At 36.3% G+C, this 24,736-nt stretch overlaps 1 protein-coding gene across 1 annotated transcript in view; it reads left to right on the top strand.

Annotated features, from left to right (window-relative positions):
* Positions 1-24,736, top strand: part of LOC309499923 (uncharacterized protein) — a 389,370-nt gene that overhangs the window by 203,329 nt on the left and 161,305 nt on the right. The window contains exons 15-17 of the mRNA XM_082171466.1: positions 2,208-2,369; positions 11,164-11,337; positions 12,056-12,217. Coding sequence (XP_082027592.1) covers positions 2,208-2,369; positions 11,164-11,337; positions 12,056-12,217 — 498 coding nt within the window. The remainder of the gene's footprint in view (positions 1-2,207; positions 2,370-11,163; positions 11,338-12,055; positions 12,218-24,736) is intronic.

Below are 24,736 nucleotides of genomic sequence, written 5' to 3'. Positions count from 1 at the left end.
GGTAGGGAATGGCGAAAAATGGCATCTCATTTTCTCCGCCAACTTCAAAATCGTCTGACATCTTTGTTTTAATTTATTATTATTATTATTTTTATTTTACATTTTTTTGTTACCTTTCCAACATGATGACGTAATACGTGGCACATCTCAGAGATGGTACAAGATGGGCATTTGTGGTTAAAAAGTATATATATATATATATATATATATATATATTATTTTTATTTTATTTAATTTTTTTTAGAAAATGACCGATCGTTTCGGGAGATAAAGACCCTTATTTCTCGACTGGGATCGTGTAGAGACTTTGAAGCTGCATTGAGACGGACATTTGAACCTTCTTTGAACATTGGAATAGTTGGTTGCCATTAAAGTCCATTCTGTGTAGAATAATCCTGAAATGTTTTCCTCAAAAACCTTCATTTCTTTTCGACTGAAGAAAGAAAGACATGGATATATTGGATGACAGTGGAGTGAGTAAATTATCAGCAAATTTATTTTTGAAAGTGAACTAATCCTTTAATGCAAAATATTAGGGCTATCCCCGACTATGGATTTTCATAGTCGAATCAGAATCGTCATGTCTTGCCTATAGTCGACTAATAGTCGAATCATGTGTATGGGGGTGGGGCTGGGGGCGGGGCTTTAACGTTTCAAAGCCGCGATGTACAGAAAATCACACAAAGATATAGAAGAAAATGTATAAAAACATTTTTGATCAATAAAACTAAGAAATAACATAAATAACTCCAGAAAGGCCACACTGCAGATTTACATTTCACATGCAAATCAAATTAAATCGGCTAAATTACCTGTGCGAGCAGGCCAGCCTACAGCACAACATCGATGCACCGAAAAAATTAACAATTAATTTACTAAATTAAATATGAACAGAATACACCTTTCTAATAAATAAAAATACAAAACGAAATAAATCAGAATCAAGTCACAGAATGAGGAGCAAATGTGTGCAAAATGCCTAAAGTGCAGGGGAACATATATTCAAAACACAAGCCACAAATAGTTAGATTAGATAACCCTGACAGATTAATAAATAAAATTAAAATAAAGAAATTATTAAAATAACGATAGTAGCCAGAATTTTCTACTTTGTCTTTTTAACTGCAGAAATAACAATAAATGCTAAACTGGAGAGGCAGTCTTTTTAGCTAAAAATGTTCACAGCATCCAAAAATAAAATTAGAACCGGCTGAAAAGTTTTGAAATCACTTGTACCTGATCGAGAGAACAAATCCTGAAAGTCTTTCACTCTGTGTGTGTCAGTTGGAGTCTTTTCAAATTGTGCGCGTGGATAAAATACATTCTAACGTGAAACCCAGTCTATGCGTGAAACATGTTAACGTTGGCCGGCAGAAGTGCGATCATGGTTTTCCTGCTGCTAAATCCAGCCTTGGAGAATATCCTTTCTGATGGTGTACATCCACACTTTAGATTTTCTTATCCCAGACATTGTTAAAGATTTAAATCCTTGCCGCCAAGACGCTCCTCTGTCGGTCACGGATCGAAAGTGAAACTTAAATCTGTCACGGGGTGTTTGGATTTATTCACGCACGTTAGAAAATATTTATTAAAAGCTTCTTTCTTAGCACATTTTTATATAGGCCTACAGCATTATCATAATAGGCTGAATATTAACGTATTGACATAAAAGCTAGTTCTATGTGAAATCAGAAATTGAGCGCCCTCATATAGCCAAAGTGGCATGATCCTCGTTTCATAACACCTCTGCGAAGATTCGACCGTGAGATCGGTAGTCGAATCAGGCTCCTCCTATCGAAGCATCGAATCTTCGACTATTCGGGGTCACCCCTACAAAATATGTGAACATTTTTTGTTTTTTGAACAAGTAATTATGAAAACATATTTTAGTACATCCCAAAAACAAATTCAAGACTTCGTAAAAGGGAATAATAGGACCCTTTTAAAGTAAAAATAGCTGATATTAGTCATATTGCACACCCCTAGCTGCCCACAAACCTGCATATTGGTAAGAACATAAAATAATTTATTTATTTGTTTTAGAAACATTTTGCACTGTTGTATTTACAGTCCTGTATAAGGGGTGCTGCAGGACCCTCAGTATCCCCATATCCTGCATCCCTGCCGCTGTATCACAAATCCTAGAAAAAAATATCTAAAACATATGTAAAAATGAAGCACAATAACATGAACACTTGTTGTTATAGATTATCTGGCTGTTCGGTGACAGAGGAAGGTTGTGTTGCTCTGGCATCAGCTCTGAGTTCAAACCCTTCACACCTGAGAGAGCTGGACCTGAGCTACAATCACCCAGGAGATTCAGGACTGAAGCTGCTCTCTGATACACTCAAACATCTGGACAAACTCAAGTATGTTGATCATGTCTGCTGTGTGTATGAGAATGGTTGTATTTCATTGTTTTTGTGGTTGTCAAGAGATGTTTTTATAGCCCCTTTTCTACACATAATTATAACGTGAATATATCATATTGGAGAGAGTTTTACCGTGCATTCTGTCATAACTTGACGACGCGCACTGTTTGAATGCTGAATGGAGAATGATTGACAGCTGCAGAGGAGGGAAGACGAGTTCCCCTGAGCTTTAATTTAAAGGGACTGTGTGTAGGAATTTCTCCCATCTAGTGGTGAAATTGTATTTTGCATTCAAACGAATAATGCTCTCCAGCGCCTCACTTTTTCAAATGCGCGTTGCATCTACGGTTGCCGTTATGTACCAAAAAGCTATGACAGGATGTCTTATAATAGCACTTCGAGTTTTTCATCGGGTGAACAGGTTTGTTATTTAAAACAAACTGAAACTTGAAACAACGAAAAAAAGAATGTTACAGTTATCAATACTGACTGTGAAAAACATTAACTATGGTAATTAGTAGTAATGCCGCCTTTACTCGTTATATTTTTTGAAGTACGTGCATTGTTAGATATCATCATCATCAGAGCCTTCTCTAACGTTCCTTTACTCAATAGCTGCTATTCATCAAAGAGCCTGTTTAACTTTTAACTATAAATGTTCGACTGTCTATATAATAAAGTACACAACCAAGCAATGAAAAAAAGCTTGTAAATAAGACCGTAACATTGACTTACCTGTCGAGAAGAAAGCAGGCAACTTCAGGGTCTCTTTTGAAAGCTTTCTCCTGCATTAGCTTTCCCGACATTAACCCTTGTTTTTGTAATCTCCGGTCACGTTTCCTTTTACGGTCTATTTTGGACTTTTTCGACGACGAGGACTCCTTATCCTGTGACTCAGCATATGTATGAATGAACGGTGTATAAATAATCGTGCAGTGTGCATCCTTTTAAACTTGCCGGTGCAGTGACAAGCGCCTCTCACTGCTCTGCGCCTCCGCTTCTGCTGGCTTCAGTCACGTGACGCTGGTTCTGAACGAAAACGCGTTGTGGAAACGCCTTGGCCTAGTACTTTTTGTCCCTCTCTGCTATTATAGTTTTTCAAGATGGCGGAACTACATGGAAGCCTCCGTGGACCTACCCGTCCTATGTATATAAAGATAATAAATTCTTTGTTTACGAGGATTAGTCTGATCATTGGCATAGGTATTTGTACACCATTGAGGGCATATTTATGAATAAAAATATTGATTTTAGATAATAAAATACCTAAAAAGCTACACATAGTCCCTTTAATGATGTAAATATACTTCTGTACCTCACATTAAAGGGTTAGTTCACCCAAAAATGAAAATTCTGTCAGTAATTAACCCGTAAGACTTTCGTTCATCTTCGGAACACAAATTAAGATATTTTTGATCAAATCTGAGAGCTGGCTCACTTCTCCATAGGCTTCTGTTGTATTTGAAACTTGCTGGCAGAGAGTTAGTAAATACAATGTTTAAAATAGTCCAAGTGACCACAGTGGCTCAACCAAAAGTTTATCAAGCGACGAGACTACTTTTTGTGCGGAAAAAACACACAAAAATAACGACTTTATTCAACTATTCATTTTCTTCTGTGTGGGCCTCTGACGTGAGTCCACATAGTGTATATAGCTTCGTCAGAACGAACGAGCGAAACACTGTCTGAAGGTTTCCTGAAGAACTGAAAAGCTCTTAACCCCCTGAGGTCTACGGTATCGCCGGCGATACCAGCTCGCTTTTTTTTTATTAGTGTAAAAGAAACTCATAAATACTCTGTTGACTTTGATTTTCCATAGGAGTTTCATACATCAATCGATTCTGTTAAATGTGTATTATTTTTGTGTATACTCACAATAAAAACAAAGTGTTGTGCTTTTTGCCAAATAAAGAAAAATAAACACGAAGCGAGTTCTGCCTTCTCTCTGCCAGTGAAGTCCATTCTGAAACGCGTCCGAAAATTAACAATAACTCAGCGAATACTCAGTCAAACAGACATACAGACACACAGGCATGAAGCTTGAATTCTCTTCTTTTAAATGAAGTAATTTATATAAAAAGCTAATATTCTCATCTTGTGAAATCTGTATTAAAAGAGAGCGATTCCAGTCGAGCTCATCTCATCTCATTACGTTATAATCGGCCCCGCCCACGGAGAGCGCGCGCTATTCAAACGCAAATGGCTGAGGCAATCCTGTGAACGCCCCCATCAGCTCGAGAAAACACACAAGTTTATTTAGATCATTGTTTACACCGTCTTGCAGCGCTGTGAGGAATAATACTAATGGAAAATGTCCCTCAGAAGTGCGGGTATATCGAGGAGCGAGCTGAGGAATACTGTAAGTTTTTTCCTTCTCACGTGAATTTCTTCACGTGGGTTTCTGTTTATGAATGAATAAACGGCAGAGATGCGCGCTGTTTACCACAGCTGGCAAAGACAGTTTAAATTTAAATCGCGTGTGTGAATGAATGATGATGTTTTAGCAAACTGCATTGCTATACTGAGATAAGTAAACATCGACTGAATGTTGAAATAAAATGTAGGCTATTTGTATAAGCAACGTATTAAACTGCAAATTAACAATATGCCCTAATATTTCATGAAAACAACGTTACAGTCAGACGAAATATGAAAGACAACATTTTGTTGACTAGATTTGGGTACAGTTTTTACTGTAGAATATACTGCCACATCAAATAAGCTTTTGTTTAGCAATTTCTATATATAAAATACTATTTTTGTCAAAAATAAAGTCATCAACTAAGATGTTAGCTGTGCCAATGTTGGTTATATTCAAACTAATGAATACATAGATAAAATGTAGGCCTATAATCATTTTTTTTACAAATAAAGAGTACACTTGAAATAATGTTGAAATTGTAATTATTGTTGTAATTGTAACCGTTTTAATAAAATAGCAAAACATATTTACAAGATAGATGTAAGCAAAATCTTAAATGGTCAATATAAGTCTTCTTCTAAATATATCTTTTGTCTTTGCATTGTGGCTCAGTCAGTGTCACACCTGAGTGAATGGCTAATTATGCAGAGTGGGTGTATTCTAAGGTGTAAACCACTCCTCGTTCACGCCCCCTCGCATATTGGCTTTCCAAGCAAAACCTGTTTTACATCAATTTAAATCAATGTATGGTTTTATGTGAACGATAAAGCAAGACTATTTTCACATAATTTTGAAGAAAAAACTCTAGGCGAGGACATCCATTAGTCAAAAGTCTTATTGCCACATATTTAGTATGTGTTTTGTGGCCTTATTTCAAAAACTTTAATTTTTTGTTTTTTCGATAACCACGCATAAACATTATTCTCTCAAAAATGAAAACATGTACATACATGTGGCTTACATATTATTGTAGTCCTGTTTGTGCTATATAGAGTGAATTTACACCTTTGCCATTAATATGTTTATAAGCAACTGAAAAAAGCACAAATGTCAGAGCATGTCAGAACACCCCCAGGGCCCAAAAAAACGCTCAGACTCCAGAGGGTTAAACACCAATAAAGTCATGCAGATAGCAGATTTGAACAAAAAAATCAAGTGCAAATGCAAATACAAAAATAAGATGAGTAAAGAAAACGGGGTTCTTAATAATCTCCCTTTATTAAATATATCAACACAGAAACCCCCTGTTAACAGGTTAATGTCACGTTTCCCATTCCATGACTAGTAAAATAATAGCAATTTACTCTCTGTAAAATGGCATAATCCGCAGGGTGATGGACACGGAGATGGGTAAAAAGGTTGATGGCTACACATTCTGCAGCTCCGCGTCGTGTGTAGGACAACTCGAGGTATCGCACACCGGACGCTCACTTTCTCAGTTTATGGCCAGCAATATTCTTATGCTTAAGGACATTATGAAATTAAGATAATGTCTGTACTATGTTATGATTGTACTGTACTATTAAATACAATAGTTGCTGAGTCTGTGATCTGAACATTTACCTCAGAGCATCAGCTAACTGAATGAATTGAGAATATCACCTGAAAATCCGATAACATCAGCAATTTTCATTCAAGCAGCTGATTTCTGTGAATGAATGTAAAATTATTTATTTATTTATTTAAAAGGGACAATGCATATTATTGAACATAGCTTTTCAGCAATGTACATATGCCAAAGTTAGCCCCCAGACTATTTTACATTTGTAGTCCCATGTGAGGTCATCAACAATACCTAGTAACACAGCTAAACATTTAATTTAAACATGATTCGACTTAATTTAAAAGACACTACAATTAACAACAACATATAAGAAATGCAGCAATTAGCAGACAGGGCAAAAAAACATGTGGCAAACACATACATGACAGACACACACATATACACATACACAGTAAAGTGCTACTCAAAGTGCATTAAGTGCATTATCAATTTCTTAAAGTGCTATTAGATGCTGCAAAGTGCTGGATCTAGTTTGGTATACATACATACACTTATACAGTAATACAATGAACCGTACCCATTTATCTAAATTACAACAATTATCATTAGTGGGCACATACTTGATTTGTTTTAAGCCATTGTTTAAGTTGGTTCTTAAAACTGGGGAAGGTCGGGCTTTCTCTCACAGCAACCGGTAATTTGTTCCAGATCTCTGTCCCCTTAATTGATAGTACATATTGTCCGAATGCTGTATGTCTGTGAGGCACCACACAATCACCTCTCGTGGAGGCCCTGGTTACACTTCTGCCTCCGCCCGTTGTTTTCACTTTAATGTAGTCACTTAGTGGGGGTGGGGCAAGACCATGTAGGATCTTATATATAGCACAGGCATATTTGAGCTTTAAGAAATTTGCAAAGCTTAGTAGGTTATATTTTTGTAATATTAAGCAGTGATGATATGAGAGTGGTTTCCGGTCTAAAATTTTTAAAGCTTGTTTGAAAAGTGACTCCATTGGTTTGAGCGTTGTGGCGTTTGTGAGTGACCAGTTTGTAAAACCATATTCAATATGAGAAAGGATCATAGAGTGAAGAAACATTCTGGCTACTTTATGTGACAGAGATGGTCTAATATATCTAAAGTTAGCAAGATTAAATTTAACAGTTTTTGATAAGCTTTTTATATGATTTTTAAAAGACAGTGTTGGATTTAATACAATGCCAAGGTATTTGAATTCGTTTACAATCTGTAGTTCTTCTCGGTTTAAGAATATATTTGAGCGAGTCATTTCAATCTGCCGCTTAGAAAACATCATACAAACAGTTTTTTTAGGGTTCAGTAGTAGACATGATTTAGTGAGCCACTCCTGTACTCGGCTCAGTGCAGATGTAAGTGACTGAGAGGCTTCTTGAACAGTTTTTGCATGTGTAAAAATTACTGCGTCATCTGCATACATTAAAATATTGATGTTTTGGCATACTGTAGGCAGGTCGTTGATGTATAAAGAAAAAAGAATAGGTGCAAGTATGGAGCCTTGAGGAACTCCTACTGGACATTCTAGATAAGGAGATTTAATGTTGTCAACAGAGACACAGTGTATTCTATTGGCTAAATACGAGTTCATCCAGCTGATGGCTTGTTCGGAGAAATTGAAATGTGTTAATCTAGACAAGAGCATCTGATGATTGACAGAATCAAATGCCCTTTTCAGATCTAGAAAAACAGCACCAACAACAGGATGAGTGTCTAATGAATGTTTGACCTTTTCCATAAACACATTAACAGCTGTTTCAATTGAATGATGAGCACGAAAACCAAATTGCATTGGATGCAAAGGGGAGCCGCATATATTTAGATGCTTTATTAATTGTTTTGCTATCCATTTTTCAATAACTTTTGATATAACTGGCAAGATACTGATTGGTCTATAATTATTTATATCTAATCTACTCCCTGATTTAAAAATTGGTGTAATTGTGGCCATCTTCCAGTCTGGTGGAACAACAGATTGTTTGATTGATAAATGAATCATATGTGTAATAGGGCATACTAAAGACTCTTTATGCAATTTAAAGAAATGTGTGTCCAATCCAAACTGATCCTTAGCTTTGGAATTATTTAACTCATCAACGATGGATGCCGCATCTGCTTCCGTAATTTCTTCTATCATAAATATAGGCTGTGTGCAGTTTACAGGAGAAGAAACGCATTCAGGTGTGATGAATAATTGAGATATTTCAACGCATTCTCATCCTTGGGCGTCATAACACTGACGCTTTTGACATTTCGTCTACATCGAACGCACATGGCACCCTTTAGCGTCAATATGAGACGCACAGAGCTTTGTTCGGTTATGGGTAGGTTTAGGTGTAGTGTAGGGATAGGGTTAGACCGCTAGGAGGCGCCTTCTGGCCCATTTCTATCTGCGTCTCTTATTGACGCTAAAGGGTGCCATGTGCGTTCGATGTAGACGAAATGTCAAAAGCGTCAATATATGACGCCCTAGGATGAGAACGGGCTGGATATTTCTTGGACAGAATAAAAAAAAATGAGTTTAACTCAAGACGCTTGAGTGAGTGGATCTTTCACCACTACATTATTCATTTTAAGTTCAGTTAATTTATCTTGTTCATTCTGTTTGCCAGTTAATTTATTAATGCTTTGCCATATTTTTTTCCCATTCCCTTTTGCACTATCAATAATATTCATAAAAAAAAATTCGATTTGGCCTTCCGCATTATTTGTATAACAAATTTGTATAACTGAAGTGAATTGTTGTCTGTCTGAGGTAAGGCCAGTTTTAATCGTCCTTTTTAGTAATTGATCTCTTCTCTTCATTTGCAACCTACAATCATTATGAAGCCATGGTATGGCATTGTCATTTGTTCTTCTATGCCTCACCTTTTTAATAAATGATGCCATAACTATTTTAACCTTGCTGTGGAAAATGACACTATTGTCTATAACATCTTCACTTGCGATTAGATAAGCCCAATCCTGCTCATTCAGGGCTATTTCCAAAATTTGATGTTGACTTTTAGGGATTATATTATGATACAGAGAATTATTTGAAACAATGGAGTTACAAGATCGTGTTTTAGTTAATTTTCGTGAAAAAAAGATTCCATTATGATCAGACAGACCAGTTAAAAGATTTTAGGTTTTAATAATTCCTTATTTAACTCATCAATGATGGATGCCGCATCTGCTTCCGTAATTAAAGGAATATCCTTCATGGCATCTCACTGGAGTCCAACCAGAGACTCTTACAGGATGTGCTGATTCACACAGAGAACAACCCAGAGAGCATCAAGAAAATAATCCAAAAACCTCAAACGAGGTCAAAAATACAATGTCAGTCCTGAAAGATGGATGAATCTGTCTCTCTGCATGATTGAAATGAAGGATCATTCTGTTGTTAAAGAAATGCAGGCATTTTTAAACTCTGAAACAAAAAGAACAAGTCTTTCTCTTGCACAATGCTCAACATTGGCAAACATGATCCTGATGTCAGAGGAGGTGATGGATGAGTTAGACTTTATGAAGTACAACTTCAAATCTAAAGAGGGTAAATTGAGACTGGTACCTGCTGTGAGGAACTGCAGAAAAGCTCTGGGAGTGTGAAAATTTAAACATATTACAGTATGAACATGGGTCTGGGCGGTATATTGAGTTTGTACAATATATATTTATTTTTTTATAAACTATATAAAATGAAACACCTTTTATATTGATGATACACTTTAGATTGATATTACGAGCACATCTGAAAAATAATGGAGGACACAGAGTGAGCTGCTGCAGGAAAAATGCTAAATACAATTTGTCCCATATGAGACATGCTTTACCTTATGAGTTATTTGGAAGGCCTTGATATATAGTAAATGCATATAGTTTAACACCGCTTGCCCCTTCAGATGCTCTGACAGAAACTTGTGCTGTTTAATGTGTTGAGACATGGTGTTTTCCTCAGTGCATAACTTAGATTTCACAAGTATATTCTCCATCTGTAAATGTTGGAAGGTCATGCAAAAATATTTTGCTATCAGGAGTGGACAAACCTTATGCAATCGAGTCTTCAGTAAACTTCACAGACTTCAGTGAACGAGCGCTGCTGCACACCAAACAGACAAAGAGCACAACAGAATAGGAGCGTTTTTCTAGAATATTTGTTGTGCACAATAAATGACGGCATATGTAGAACTTTATAAAAATACATTTACTTGTAGGTTTAATGTAAGTAGCTGTAAAGTGACTATTGTAATGGGGTAATCATATGTGGGCTAATAATTACTAATCTCAGATGAGTAAATGTGTGCCTTTTATCAGTTACCGTTTAGTGCTTTTATTATTTATTTTCATTTGCAGTGAATTTAGCTTCAGTTATGAAAAACATTGTTGGGTTTTTAGATTGTAATATTGTTGTTACAATGTAAGAATGAAATATGTTTTTTTTAGCATTATATGTATGTTTATAGCACAGCCTACAAAGTTACATTTACTATTGTTTTCATAGCCTTCAACATGAACTTTGTTTGTAGGACAACATTGTGCAGGATGAAATGCATTTTTTTATTTTATTATTATTTCTTTAAAAAGTAGAAAATACCCATATAGTATATATATATATATATATATATATATATATATATATATATATATATATATATATATATATATACTGTGTGTATATCGCATAATGCCATTTTGCCCAGCCCTATATGACCATAATTTGAAAGAATTAGTTATTAGTTTTAATGAGTAATTTATGGATTTGTATTAACAAGCAAAATACTATTTAAATTGTTGCAGTTATATGTTGATTTCATTTTCAACCAAATTAATCCTATTAGTTCTCCTTTTTCAGATTAACATGCTGTAAACTCACTGATCAGCACTGTGAAATTGTGGCTTCAGCTCTACAATCACCAAACTCCCCCCTGAGAGAGCTGGACCTGAGTAACAATGACCTGCAGGATTCAGGGGTGAAGCTGCTCTGTAAGGGACTAAAGAGTCCAAACTGTCAACTCAACATATTGAGGTTTGAGCTATACATGTATTCATTAAATATGTTAATGTTCAAGAACAGTTCCCTGTCTAGAATTTTTTTAAGAAGAAAAATTAAGTATTCCACTTTGACAATACAAGTGTCCCACTTTAACAGTATTGCCTGGGGTTTCTTCAGAAGACATCTTTTAATGTTCTTCTTCCCAGTATGGAATTGTTTTTCTATTTAATTTTTTTTTTAAATGTTTTGACTATGGTAAGAGACATCTTAATATTACCAATAAACGGCACATTCGGGCCAGACTTGGGGGAGAGGTGCTGTAATAATGTAAAATATGTGAAAAAAATTCTATATAAATTGTAAAAATGTAAATTCCAATACACCCCAAAAACAAAATCAAGACTTTGTAAAAAGGCATAATAAGACCCTTTTGAAGTGAAAATAATTATACTGTGATATATATCGTTATTGTGAAATAAAATTACTCGTATCGTGATATAAGATTTTGGTCATATCGCCCACCCCTAGCTGCCCACAAACCTGCATATTGGTTAGAACATAAAAAAAAAAACTTATTGATTTGTTTTTGAAACTTTTTGCAGTGTTGTATTTATAGTCCTGTATAAGGGGTGCTGCAGGACCCTCAGTATCCCCACATCCTGCATCCCTGCCGCTGTATCACAAATCCTAGAAAAATATCTAAAACATTTGTAAAAATGAAGCACAATAACATGAACACTTGTTGTTATAGATTATCTTGCTGTTTGGTGACAGAGGAAGGTTGTGCTGCTCTGGCATCAGCTCTGAGTTCAAACCCTTCACACCTGAGAGAGCTGGACCTGAGCTGCAATCACCCAGGAGATTCAGGACTGAAGCTGCTCTCTGATACACTCAAACATCTGGACAAACTCAAGTATGTTGATCATGAAAATGAAGTCATCATTTTATATATATTATTATTTTGAATTTAAGGTCAACATATAGCAGTACAAAAAGACAACGACAAGAAAAAAAGGGTGATTTTACAACCATTGAATTACATCACTTCCTCCAGTTTAAAACATATTTTTTATAATGTTATATATATATATTTCTAGGCCAGTGGGCATAGGCAATGTGGTGATCATGCAAACAATAAAAGGATCAAACATTTAAACTGTTATCCTTTACATTTGATAGATGAATAAGAAAAGGTTCCCAGGTGGCCTCGAAGCCAGCAATGTTACCTGAAAGGTTGTGTATAATGGCTCATTTTCATTGAGCGGTGCGGTACAGTACAGTGCAGTACAGTACGGTCTGCAATTATTTCCGTTTCCACTGTCAAAAGTTGTGAATGGTACCAAAATGCCGAACCGTACCGTACTACTTTTTCTGTACCCTTCCGTTGGGGTACCCAGCACAGTGGTAAGCTACTAAAGGGTGGAGCTAGACTCACTGCAGAACGTTGATTGGTTGACAGAGAATCATCACTTGCACGTGCTACAAGGGGAATGACAACATAAGCAGCGCCATTTTTTAATATACCGTTGAAATATAATACTACTGTCATTGTGTCACGAAATGTAGTTTAAGAGTTTTTCAGGTGATAATGTAGTTGTTTAAAGCTCAAATCTATGGTTTATTTATAAAGATTTATGTAAATTTGATCCAGGTTGTGAGATCAATTCCAACTGATCACTGGGCGCTCAACGCTAATGTACCCCGCCTGGAAACGCCTTTCCTCGGCTATTCATTCTGACGTTTGCTGCCAACTCTGACGTCTCTGTAGTGGTTAAACATGAGATATAATTCGTCTTGTGTAGACCTAACGGCCGATCTTTGGTCTCGTGAATCTATAATTTGTTCTGGCCAATCGTTTTAAAGTTTCATGACTTTATAAATTCAACGTTAGGCTTTTTAACTTTACCGTTATAACGTTAGACTAGAGCGCTGACTTTGTATGTTTGACTGAATTGTTTGCTTTATTTCTTATTGTATAGCTTCATGTACCTTTTGCTTATACTTTTATAAAGGCTATTATTGATAAAACTGAAATTTAACAAAAAAGAGATAGGGTTGAGTTTTGCAATTTTTTATTTTATTACAGTGAAGATGATCACTGTAATGTTGTTTACTGCAACCTTTGTTGTTTAGTACAAATGCACTTATTGCCTAGACCATATTAATATGTTTAATATTTTTTCATTTTAAACGAAAAGAGGCAGGGTTGTGTTTTATATTTCGTTTTGTTATAAATAGGCTAACGTTATGCATGCAATGAATATAATCAATACGTGTTGCCTGAACCACATTTGTGTGGCTATAATGTTTAAGATTTCTTTAAATGAAAACGAAAAGAGGCAGAGTGGCGTTAGATAACCGGAGTAGCAGAGCGAGCTGAGTGACGCTTTCCAGAACGCGCTGTTCTATTAGCAGAATTACCGGACTCGCGTCCTCGGGAGTCTTTCTCCTGAGTCGGACTTGGCAAGTTCGAACTTTGCGTACTTGGTATTGAGAAACGCCTAATGTTGGTGCTTGTCTTCTTTTGACAAACAGCCGAGATCCATTGTTGTTTACTATGTCGCTTTCTTCTTCGCGCGAAAATGACGTTGATCGCTTCTTTCCGACATAGGCCACACCACGCCTATCAAGTAAGGGTACTGTTGGCGGTGGAAACGCAAGCCGGATGAGGGTTTACCGTCCCGAATCGTACTGTACTGTACTGTACCGTACCGCTCGGTGGAAACGAGCCATAAGTCTCTCTAAATGCAAAGTGGTAGAGAGTTCAGACAGCCAAGATTTAAAATGTGGTTTTGATGTCTTTTTCCATAAAGAGAGGATGTTTAGTTTTTTTTAGCTTCCACCATTCCATATTGGACGGCTTTTTGAATTTGATGGCCGAAGCCATGAAGAGAGCTAGACCAGCTTGGTCACAAGAATATGCCTCAGAGTAGAATCTGATAATTCCCCTCCAAAACTCATAAAGCTTCGGGCATGACCAGAAGAGATGTCCCAGAGAGCCCTCAGCAGATTCACATTTGTTACAATTAGAGGAGATGGAGGGGTTGAATAATGAAGCCTATGAACTACTTTATATTGAATTAGTTAGTGCTTTGAGTTAATAGAACAAGTGTTTATGACCTTGATAGAGTCTGTCCATTCCTCGTCAGTTATCTGAATATCTAAATCCTTTTCCCAGGAATCTTTTAGATATAAGGTAGATATGTCAAGCTGATTGGTAAAGACATCCATAAAATGGGAAATGAAACTAGGGGCATCAGAAGAGGCAGAAAGTAGAATATATGTTTCATTCTCATCTGTGAGCAGTTCAAAGTGTGAGATAGACATGCGAACATCATTTCTTAGCTGTAGATTTATTTAAACACTTAAATAAATCATGTAATATTTTTGTAGATATTATAATATTTTATAATATAATATAATACTGGAATGCAAAAATATTACCCAGAACAAACTGTCATATTAGTGAAGACTGCATGTTAGAGAAAGTGAATAAATTGAATCATTTAGATGCTTCTGAGCTGCTGTCAGGTTGAATGTGCTGTCTGTACGATTACTGATGCTTGTCGTTTAACACATAAGTGCTTGTTTTATTAATGTTATTTATTGTTATTTATTAATGTTCTGACGTAGCGCTGCACTGTTACACTACTTCAACAGGAGAATGACATGGAAGAGAAGAGATGGTTGAATAAAGTCGTTATTTTTGTTTGTTTTTTGCACACAAAAAGTATTCTCGTCGCTTGATAAACTTAAGTTTGAGTCACTGTAGTCACTTGGACTATTATAACAATGTCTTTACTAACATTTCTGGGCCGGCAGATGAAATTACCTAGCAGCCTATGAAGAAGTGAGACAGCTCTCAGATTTCATCAAAAATTTCTAAATTTGTGTTCCAAAGATGAACGAAAGTCTTATGGGGTTACAGTGGCGGATTGTCAGGGGAGGCTCAGGTGAAAAGTTTTTGGGTGAAAATGTCTCAGAATGTGTATTTATTGTGTGTAATTTCACCTCTTCAAGTGTTCTCCATTGGTAAAAAATTATAATAATTGTCAATCACCATTGAGTATTTCACTTTCAGCGATTAGGAGTGTTGAGAAAAGTAACATGGTAGAGGAGGCTAGCCTCCCTTGAGATGTCAACCAATCATCGAAGAGACCTAAATTACTTGATATTAGTTTGAACTTCTATCACTGATGTACCATGGAGAGTAGAGATAGTGAATATCTGATCGCAACAGCTACAAATTAAAAATGAAGGAAGACCTATAGTCTAAGTTAAGATATAGGGCCAGATTTAGGGCCAGCGCAAACCCTCTTTTGGCGTTAAAAAACTACTGTCAGGATGTACTAAAGACACAGTGAAAAATTAGGGCTGAAAGTTGTAGATACATTTATTTTTGCAAAATAATTATAGGAAGGGAGTATTTAAATGATTCACGCAAGGTGATTTACTAAAGTTTGCGCTCATCCATGTACTGGTGTTCGCACCATTATTTACTGCCGTAAACAACTACGTCTTAAACTAGATGCTAATTTGCACTGCTCTCGGTAGATTGTGTTGGTCATTATGGAAATGATCTGTCTGTGTTCTTTCATTTGCGTGTCGTCAGTAGATCACGCGCAGAACTTTCCACTTCCATCGGCGCTGTTTCGGGAACTGCGCTCTCACGTGACGCTAATTTGCCATTTAGTAAATCTGCCCCATAGGCTACAGCAATCAGCTTCACTGAACGGCCGAACATGCTCTTTTACACGGACATTTAAAGGATGGAAGGTTGAATTTTTTATTTTTTAAATTACATTTATATTGTCTTGCTGTATATGTGTCGTTTTCTGCAAATATTCTGTCTAAAAGTGACCAAAAAAGCCATTTTAAAGCAGTTAAAAAACCTTGGATGGGGATCCCCTTACAGAACAAACATATATGGGAATATACTGCAACATATAATGCGATGTATTACATAATACATTTCCATATATGGGAAACTAGTGCTTATATTTTTTAATATACTGCAATATATGCATTGGCCATGAATGGCTATATATTAATACATATAAAGATAGACATAGACATTCATACATAGAAATGAAGACAAAAATAGCATTAAAAGTAATACTCACAAAGGTTTATCCTTTATTGTGTACATATATCGCACATACATGTTCCCATATAAATGTGAATGTATGTTCACACATGTATATATCAGAGATGGGGACTCGAGTTTGAGACTCGGACTCGAGTGCGACTTAAGTCGCACACAGCGTGACTTAAGTCGCACACAGCGTGACTTCAGACTCGACTTGAGACTCATCCTCGAAAGACTTCAGACTCGACTCGGACTCGAGCTGCGGGACTCGTGAACAATGTTTATTATTAGGAAACGTCTGACGAGCTCGCTGTTATTCCCCTCCCTCCGTTACCTATAACCTGCCTACGTAACTGCGGCGCGCGGACACACATGAGAGGACAACAAACATTTCGACTGCACCGGCCGCTGGCTGCTGAGCCATTCATCGTAAACTTTGGGTTTAAAAACTTCAACAGAACTTCCAACTGTCACGCATTCACCGTGAGACTCACGCGATTGACACTTTTCACACGCTCTCACGACACACATCCATTTTCTCACGCACAGAAAAATCGCGAAGCAAAGAGGACACGGAGACCGACAGACTAGACAGAGGCAGAGCAGGTACTTATGATATAAAAAAAAATCTCAGCTCTCAAATTCTGTCAATTCTATTACGAAATTCAAACAATAGATACCGTTTTGGCGCTTGTAAATGTGACGTGACAGATCCCTAACGGCACGTGAACCGACCCTTTCTAGCTAATAGTAAATAAACACGAACGCTGTTGAAAGATACAGTACAACTTACCGAAATGTATATTCCTCATACATGATATCGATCAATCAGTGTTTTTCATCCACGGAAAGAGGTCACTAAAAGTATATTTTTATAATAGTATATTTCACATCATTTGGTTCGTTGCAATAGTTTTGCAGTTTTGCACTATTAAAATAGGAGTATGTCAATTTTAGTACTGTAAGTGTAAGGTATAAAATTTTTATATATTTGGTCTTATAGCCCCACAGAGCCAGCACAATAGGAGCCAAGGCCTTTCATTATAATTCAGCGACAGACAAGGGAGTCCTTTTTCTTCAGAAACTCAATTTTTGGTCTGTACTGTATGTTCATGCTACAAGGCAAAATACAGATATTAACTTCAAAGTAAAGCATTCTTTGTGTTTTTGTCATGTTGCAATAGCCTGTTTACATTGAGTATATACCAAAATCAAAGCTGATACTGTAATAAATAAAGGAGTCATAATAATATTACATGCTTTGAATTCCTTATATAGCTATGCAGTGTTCTAAGTAGCCTGGATGGGTCGCTGTACGTGATGCAACACTTAGGCTATTATAACCACAATAGACTTGAGACTTGACTTGGACTCTAGCTCAAAGACTTGAGACTTGACTTGGACTCTAGCTTAGAGACTTGAGACTTGACTTGGACTCTAGCTCAAAGACTTGAGACTTGACTTGGACTCTAGCTCAGAGACTTGTGAGCATCTCTGGTATATATATATACACAAACAAACACATTCATGGAATGAGTTGCAACAGATTTCTAGTTCCCAGCATGCTTTGCTTCTGACTGTTAAATGAGAGCAAATGTTAAAATTAAGTGTTATTTGATGTGTTTTACTCAATATTAATATAGGGGGAGATTTGATAGTGTTTAATCCTCTATTTTGGAATTTCAAAGGTTTTCTGGTATGCGTGAGTTACTATAATGCTGAAGAGTAGAGCCTGTGGTTCGGCTGACGATTGCCCAAACACCATTAAGACTGTATTTACTATATTAAAAGTAATGGCTGTGCACTCCTCACCACAGTGATAATCTCCTGGCTAAATACTTTAGTACATGCAGGTGTGCTTGTGCTTTTGTTAACTAGCTTGAAAATATGAAATGTTTATAATGTAAGTAATTATAAAATATAAGAAATATAGTACATTATATATTTTTCTATATACAGTATGTGTTTATATGCATGAGTAAACATATCTGCAATATATTACACATACAGTACCATATCTGATCACATATGCATCTATATATTATGAAGTGTATTACTGAATATAAAATTACATTAGTAAATATATAGATATATTAGTAAATATATTGTCATATTTTTTTCAATATATGAAAAGCGGCTATTCCTTATGTATCATTCAATATATTGTAATATATTAACACAATATATTATTATGTATATTTTCAAATATACTGTTATATAATTTATTGATAATTAATATATTGGGAAATATATTTTCATTTCGTAAGGGTCTGACTGCTAAAATTGTGTGTGCCCTCCTCCAGCCGCCACTGAAGGGAACAGAGAATAAAACTCACTGCTCTTTACTAAAGAAAATAACTTTTGTATCTTTAATAAGGATTCATCTATATTTAATTTATAAGTTATGCAGTGCAGACTGTTTGATAACTTTATTAAATTTAGTATATTTCCGACCTGTTAGACAGAGGTACTGGTAAATATGGCCACAGGTAAATATGACATTTATTATGGGTTTATGTTGAGGATTGTGGTAAATTCACTTCAATTAAAAGTTGTTAAATTTTTTTGAAGTGTATAAATGTTAAGAAAATTATAGCTTTCAAAACACTAATGTTGAATGGATATAATTAATGTTTAAAAGTGGGGGAGACATCATCGAGACACAAGTAGCTGTATAGTATCAGTGATCCTGATTCATTCATAAAAAGATGCTATAAAACAAGTATTTAAAATATACTGTCTTCATGTTGCTTCTACATTAATTTGGAGATTAACTGTGAAATTATTACATTATAAAAAATATTAAAAACGTATAAAAAGTCAGTGTTTTTAATTGCGATTAATCACAGAAAAATGTGTGATTATTGTAGTTAATTTTTAATTGTTTGACAGCACAAATTATATATTTTATCATAAAGAATGGTACAGTAAACACAGCACTGTAGAAGATAATGTTTTCTCAGGTAACCTGAAATGTGCTTCATTTAGTCCTGAATGAACTGCTTGTTTTCAAGATAGAGCTGTAGCGATAACCTCAATATTGTAGTGCCGCGATACTGACAACCACAGAGGAATGAATGTTTCCTTTTGTCACAAGTATATATATCCTTCTTGTTCTGAACTTAGTTCATGTGTATTGAATGTTAAATAAGTTAATAATGATAACAAGACTATCATGTTTATCATGGAGATTTGTACAGAGGCATTTAACAGACAGTGAATGAGAGAGATCGACTGAACGTGTGTGATTACCTGCGTCTGTCTTTGAGGTCAAGTCATATATATTCGTGAAAAGGTTGCCGTGTCTAAGGAAAGTGAAATCTTTGTTGTATAATCCTCTTAATGTTTAAGGGCATTTACCATGAATGGCGGCAGCGCTGGTCAGTGCCATTGGTCTCTATTAAGTGAAGCATCAGCTTCAGCGTTACCCATGCGACGCGTTGCTGGTCAGCTGAGCCTTGAAAAGTGAAGTTCAAAGTTAAAAATAATTAGCACCTTGTTTCATTACGTCTATCTTTTAATGAATCGGCGTTTTTGAATGTGATCGTTGAACAAACGGTTTAATGACTCTCTCAAAGTCAATCTCTTGCCGCCACCCAGTGGTGTAACACTGTAACTGTGCTCTGAGTGACAGCCTGTATATGCGCAGAGATGAAGACGATGATACTGGTGAAATATCAGCAGAAAGCCTCTTGTCCAGTCAGATTCGAGGATCGGAACTGTTCTACATATACAAATAGCCGAACGAGCTTATTGTCAGGTTTATGTTCTGTTACGTGGACCTTTATTTTGACATTCGTTTTGACTCGTTATTTTGAGATTGTCTTTTGTTTACTTCACTTCCTGTTTAAACGCTGTTTAGTTTCAGCAGAGCCCGTCTACGGAGAGCCTGTCCACTCCCTATTAAGCCCTATTGTACCGAATTTTGGTTGTAGTACCACCAGAGTTCCACTGGGGGCGCTTGCCATGAGTGCAAAATGAATGGGAGTCAATGGGGCTAGACGGCTAAATTTGTCTCTTTCACCCGATTGCCGTTGAGAAATCTCAGATGTGATTGTAGATTTTGCAAGTTCAACATGGGTTTTAGGTCGAAAGTTGAATGAACGAGTACTTATGTCGTTTTGATTTCTTACAGGTTGAGTTGTTGTTGCCCATAACACGCTAGCATTCTGCTAATGACGTCAGCATTCTGACGTCACTGACATTTTGAAAGACTTTTTTAAAGCAAATAAGTGACTCTAAAAAATCTAACACCCAGCAATGTGTAATTTCTTTGCATCTCCTTTCGAATACAACATTCAAATTACTAGACAAAAAATTATATCCTGAGAAAAGTGGATTTTGAGGGGTATACCGCCATTGACCTCCATTCATTCTGCACTCGTCCTGTGAGCGCCCTCATATGGAATCAGAGTGGAACTGCAACCAGTTCAAAAGCCGGAAGTGTAGTGAGAGTGAAACTTCTCGCCATATTAGACATTTTCTGGTTTCAGTTACATTGGTTACTGAATATGTCGCCTATATTTAATTTATATAGTAACAAATAAATAAATAAGTGGCGATAATACTGCATATCGTGCCACTCAAAATTACAGTAAGGGAAATGCCTTCACCGCGACAGCTCTATTTCAGAAATATGATTTAAAGGGTTAGTTCACCCAAAAATGAAAATTCTGCCATTAATTACTAACCCTTGTGTCGTTACAAACCCGTAAGACTTTATTCATCTTCTGAACACAAATGAACATCTTTTTGATGAAATCTGAGAGCTTTCTGTCCCTCCATAGACAGTCTGTGCAACTGACACTTCAACGCTTCTAAACGTTCATAAAGTAACAAAGTAAAAAAATTGAGCGGTTTAGTTCACATTTTCTGAAGAGACTCGATCACTTTATATGATGAACAGATTTAATTTGTCCTATTTTCACATATAAACATTCATCAACTCACATCAGTCGTGGTAAACGGAAGCTCAAGTATGTTTGCTTGATGCGTGTGAGAACCAGTGAGGTTCAGTCTTGTGTTACGCAGCACACTTTAAAGCCCCACTATGTAGGATTTCCGTTTTGGTCAAACAACGACTCCTAGAGTCGCTGTGGACTACTTGTATTTAACGTTACTGTCGTAAATACCACTCACGCAGAGCAGTCTCTTCACTCACGGCCTGATTCCCTCCCCCCTGTATACCGGTCCCCGTTCAGTCGGATAGAAGCTGTAACGAGTGGAAATAAGGCGTTGCCCCTTTAAGAGCTGCGCGCGCCCTGTTTAACTTTCGGTATTGTATGTGCGCCTCGAACACCCCGTAAGCGGGTTGTTTCTGTTTGACGCTCATTCTTGTCCTATTTTTGTCTATCAAGTAATGCTGTGGACGGTAGAACATGTGACAGACAGTTACACGAGTTCGATTGGGGAATAAACACAACGCGTTACAAATCGTCGGACATCGAACAAGCACAGCTAGCCTCCGAAGATGTCTACTAATCCATCAACAAGAACGCCAGGTGCTTGTCCGAGTGATATACAATATAAGCAATATACTTACAAGTCCAACAGCATGTGAGGACGTGTTGGGGGAAGTGAGGTAGCCTATGCCGTAAAGCAGTCGAATTTTGTAGTTCTTTTTGTGCGCGGGTGTTACTACCCGAACCCCGAAGTTTAAAAGTACGATTAAAAACTATACAAACCCCGTCAGGCTATGGCAGACGTGTCATTCAACCTATTTTAAGTCGATGTACCATCACAAGGATTTTGGAAATATATTATGAAGGTTGAGAAGTTACTTAGTGTTACTTTAACTTCTGCAAGAGCTTACATCATTACATCATTACATCAAGGGTCAAATCAAATAGAAATGCCACTATATAGTGAAACTTGACTGGACTGAAGTAGAGTTTCTCGATGGGTTCTCTGTGTTTATGAACCGTCTGTGTGTGTTTGTGCTCTGATGTCTCCTGAATTTGCAGAGCTTCATGCTTTCATTCGCTAGTCTCTCTCACAGATTACACACTCATTCTCTCCTTTTTAGCGCACACATTTTCCTCTTCTCTCTTTGCCACGTCCTTTTTTTAAGCTGCATCTGTCCATTCCCACTCTCACGATACACAGCTAAAAACTCTCGACATTAAGGAAATGACTTCTCTTTTCATATATAAACTATTATTAAAATATTCAAAATGGGATTATTTATCATGCTCCTAGGAGGAGTTTAAAGATTTTTTGTTCTTCAGAATTTTTTTAAATTTTTTTTTTTATCATTCCAAAGTTATGACCCAATATGCAAATCACCTTATTATAATAGATCCTCATCCTTCTGAGTTTTACAATTTATGTTCTCCATTTCGGTGCTTGGACCCCTAGTAATAATCAGTGTGGTCACAACTGTTAGGTCACAAAATTAGAAACTTCTGTGTGTGTGTGCGTGTGTGCGTGTGTGTGTGTGTGTGTGTGTGTGTGTGTGTTTGTGTGAGTGCAGGTTCAGCTATACATGTGAGGGCCAAATGTTCTCTCCTATGTAGTGAAATAGTAAGAAGACATTTTGAGGACATAGCGAGGACATTTTACTGGTCCTCACCAGTAAAAAAAAAAAAACATAAAATAAATAAATCTTAAATCTAGTGTTTTGTTTCTGTGTTTGTCCATATATTTTTAGAACAATAATATCTTAGAAAAAACCTAAAGTAATATTGACAAACTATATATCATTTGAAAGCTTACAGTCTCTAGTTTTCATATATGGTGGCTGTTTTTTAAAATAAATTACAGAGGAGCAGTAATTTATCAATTTGCAACAAGAATATTTCATATTAATTAGGCGTGTTTAGGCCTTTATTTTGAAATAGAAATAAACATGAAAAATCATGAAAGATTGGTAGAAACCTCAGTTTGTTTTCATGCCAAGAGTTCAAAAGATAACACCAATTCAGTTTTATGAGAAAAAAAAATATATGTTTGAATATAAAGAAAAAATGTCTGAAAATGTTTTGAATATAAAGATAAATATTATGGATTCTCGATTTGTAATGTGGCAGCGGGCTATAACGCACATACGTGTTCTTTTTAAGTGTTTATTAGAGGTTGAAATCAAATACTGCCAAACCACCCATACTATTTCTGAATAGGATGTATACTTCATAAATTGTATGAAAATTATGGAAATACATGGTTCAGATCATTCAAAACAAATATGAAAATAGAGGCGCCCTTATATGGTCAGTAGGAAGCTTGGCTGTCCATCTAGTGAAAATGTTTGGTACTGCGCCCAAATACAATCTTACTGAAAGCTAATTTTTTGAGATATCAACCTGAAATTTGGAACACAACTTGTTTAGATTTAAGGAGTTAAGGGGTTAACCTGATATAAAATTAATGGTCTATGCAATGTCCTCACTAATATAATGAAACATACTGTGTGTGTGTTTGTGTGTTTTCTAGTGTGGATCACGGAGGAGAGTTCAGGATGTCAGCAGGACCACGCAGATGTAAGTCCACAAACACACAGTTTTAGTGTTTGGTGTTTTGTTATGTTGGCTTGAGAAAGCTATTAAACGTATTATTATTATTAGTGGTGCTTGCGAAGCTAGCACACACACACACACACACACACACACACACACACAGTCTCTCTCTCTCTCACACACACACACACACACACACACACACACACACACACACACACTCTCTCTCTCTCTCTCTCTCTCTCTCTCTCTCTCTCACTCACACACACACACACACACACACACACACGCACAGAGAGAGACGCAGGGCCTTAGGAGTGACTGATGGTTTGTCTAGATAAGACTCTTATTCCTCGGCTGGATCGTGTCGAGACTTTGAAGCTGCACTGAAACTGATATTTGGACCTTTAACCCGTTGATAACTGTTGAAGTCACTATATGGAGAAAGATCCATTCTAATTTCCTAATTTCTAATTTCTAAAAAATCCTAATTTCTTTTCGACTGAAGAAAGATATACATAAACATCTTGGATGACGTGGGGAGAGTAAATTATCAGGAAATTGTTTATTATGAAGTGAACTAATCCTTTAAACTAATTATTATTATTAGTGGTGCTTGTGAAGCTAAGAATCACTTTTGTTCTCTTGCCTATGATGTTCTCACAGTGGACGAAAAATGTAATGATGAAATGTTCATCATGTTAATTAATTAAAATCTCAAATGTCAAATTCACACACAAACACAAAAACAAACACACACACACACACACACACACACACACACACAGGACCTTAAAGGGGTGGTTCGGGATTTTTGACATCGGACCTAATTTTTAAGTCAGCCTGGTTGTTATTTATCAGTGGAGACATTTTTTTTTTTTAATTATCC

The sequence above is a fragment of the Leuciscus leuciscus genome (assembly GCF_965113295.1).
Source record: "Leuciscus leuciscus genome assembly, chromosome: 1".
Taxonomy (NCBI): Eukaryota; Metazoa; Chordata; class Actinopteri; order Cypriniformes; family Leuciscidae; genus Leuciscus; species Leuciscus leuciscus.
Note: the sequence above shows the minus strand (reverse complement) of the source record. Positions and strands in the feature narration are given on the sequence as shown.